The sequence below is a fragment of the Ictalurus furcatus genome, chromosome 10 (assembly GCF_023375685.1).
Source record: "Ictalurus furcatus strain D&B chromosome 10, Billie_1.0, whole genome shotgun sequence".
NCBI lineage: Eukaryota > Metazoa > Chordata > Actinopteri > Siluriformes > Ictaluridae > Ictalurus > Ictalurus furcatus.
In genome coordinates this window covers 31,553,692-31,556,015 of record NC_071264.1, presented here as the reverse complement: position 1 = coordinate 31,556,015, position 2,324 = coordinate 31,553,692, and the positions used below count along the sequence as shown (strand labels likewise).

Genomic DNA, 2,324 nt, shown 5'->3' with positions numbered 1-2,324 from the left:
GCTGTTTGTCAATGAGAGCTGCCCAGGTAGAAACAGATAAGTAAGACATTAAGAAAGAAAGACATTAAAGTACGCTGTCTCTGCCAATGAAGATTAAAAAAGGACAAATGAGGAAATCAAGTCAGACAAGCAAAAAGAAATACACATGCATTGACACTCGGATATCGGGACCAAAGCAGAGAGCCGTTTAGATGAGATCGGATGGTTCTCTGTACACATGCTCTGCGCTGCGCTTCTTTCCTGGGGTTCCCGCTCCTACGTTGGTGCGTGGGTATGTCTGCAGCTTGTGCAGTTCCTGTGAAAGCTTTCCCAGAACACAGGTACTCAGGTTGGAGCAGCGCTTGGACATGGGTCTGCCCATGCTGTTGGAGAAGAGATCATACACACAGCTCACAGTAACAGAACACAGCATGCATAACACATTTCAGTTTTATTCTACAATGAAGAGCCAGACGCATATCAAACTAAACATGCCTCCTTCCTAAGTGGAATTACTTCATGCTCACACTCACTGTTATGATCAATAGTTTTTTATTTATACATACATACATATATATATATATATATATATATATATATATATATATATATATATATATATATATATATATATATATATATATATATTTCTGGCTAATTTGGCATTATCACAGCAATGGATAAATCATGCAAAATATTATTTCTTGTATTTCTGGAGCTCATGCTGTTCTCTCGATTGCATGCTTTGCAGGCAACGTTGCATAAAGTCCTCGGGAATAAATCAAACCTCATGCAAAAACTGGAGATTGGCAGAGAAAATGTCGCACGGATTTGTTCCATTTCATTATGTAAATGAGTACAGGTCTTTTCTGGACATACCTCCATCGTAAAAAGCTTTGCATCCATTATCTTATAACTACGGGGCATTTGCTCTCATGTTGAAGCCTTTTAGATTCACTGATTCACTTCATTAAAAAAAGAGAAAATAAGTGCACCATCCTTCAAGTAATCTGTATCACTGTTATCTTAGTTTTTGGATTTCTTTTAATCGTTACAACGTCTACCTGTTCTCCTCAGTCTCCTGCTGATCAAGGTCTTCTGCAGTCATCTGCACAAACTCTTTGATAAACGCGTTTAGCAACCGCCTCGCCTCATAGTCAGAGAGCATGGCTTCGTCTGGTAATGGCTCCAGAGCAGGCCTGAAAACAAGATGGATCAAAAGTGGAAAAGCACAACTTTAGATAATGCAGAAAGTGAGTGAGATACACTGACAGAGAGAGAGAGAGAGAGAGCGCGCGAGAGGGTTCTGCTTGAGTCGGATCATAATCAAAAACAATCTGCTAAGAGTGTGCCACTTAAAAGCTGTCTTGTTGCCAAGTTTGGATTTATCTCACGATCAATACCGTCGTAAGCAGATTGGGTTTGGCCCGAATTCATCTGATGTAATCAGAACACTGACCCCCCCCCCCTCACCCACACACACTGCAAATCCCCCCACCCCCCACCTCACCCTAATAGTGCACGCACACACACTCACACACACACACACACACACATATGAGAGTTGCTTTTATTTCTTTATACAACCTGCTTTAATGGTAACATTCTCAAAATTTCAATCTCAAAATATGTATATCTTGCAGTGTCATAATCTGCAAAGTGAAATGTCTCACCTGGATGGTGCTGCATTTGAGCAGTACATCTGACAGATAATCAAAGCGTAGGCAACGAAGAAAGCAGAGATCTTCAGCATAACCATGGTGCACTGTAGCAAGGAATTAAGCTTTTCTGTCAAAAAAGACACTTTGTAATTTCCTGGACATCATTCAAAATTTGCATCATTCTCTGACTTTCTTTTCATGAAAACTGTTCATCACTCACTTATTTCCACTTCCTAATGTACATGTTCAAAACCGACCATTTTAAATAGCCTGGTAAATCTCAGAAGGTATTCTAAACGCTCTCAGTATCTGCTCCAGTTTGTTAAGTCAGTGCTGAGATGTTGTGCTGGCATTTGGCTGTGAGTAAAGTATTAGAGATATTAGCCAGATTAGACGAGCTCCTATGGGACCCTGTGCATTAGTGTAATGAGCTGCTAGTCTACAGGATCCTTCCAAGTCTCCTTAAAAATCCACCGAGCCTGCTTCTTTTTCTCCACTGCTGCTGCACGCTCAGTAAAGCGTATAAACCACCTTTAGCTTTCAATTTAATGAATAAAAATGATAGTTTTCAGCTTCAGAGTCCATTCTGAGAACATGTGGACTTCTTGACATTTTTATTGGTAGAAAGAAGCCTTAATGACTTACCTGGTAACGTAACGGCTCGCTGGAAGTAGAAAATGGTTG

At 40.2% G+C, this 2,324-nt stretch overlaps 1 protein-coding gene across 1 annotated transcript; it reads right to left on the bottom strand.

The window, feature by feature from the left end:
- calca (calcitonin/calcitonin-related polypeptide, alpha) lies at nt 1-1,747 on the bottom strand. Its single transcript, XM_053634087.1, has 3 exons — nt 1,653-1,747; nt 1,044-1,178; nt 1-362 (listed from the first exon to the last, which is right to left on the bottom strand). The coding sequence occupies exons 1-3, from the start codon at nt 1,736-1,738 to the stop codon at nt 188-190; spliced, it is 396 nt and encodes a 131-aa protein (XP_053490062.1). The 5' UTR covers nt 1,739-1,747; the 3' UTR covers nt 1-187.
- Nucleotides 1,748-2,324: the final 577 nt, after the last annotated feature.

What these genes read in the sequence shown, in the direction of transcription:
- calca (XM_053634087.1), bottom strand. Translation starts at nt 1,738, where the DNA reads ATGGTTATGCTGAAGATCTCTGCTTTCTTCGTTGCCTACGCTTTGATT. An exon ending in TCAAATGCAGCACCATCCAG is followed by an intron (nt 1,179 to 1,652) that starts GTGAGACATTTC and finishes TCTTGTTTTCAG; the next exon opens with GCCTGCTCTGGAGCCATTAC. An exon ending in CAGGAGACTGAGGAGAACAG is followed by an intron (nt 363 to 1,043) that starts GTAGACGTTGTA and finishes CTTCTCCAACAG; the next exon opens with CATGGGCAGACCCATGTCCA.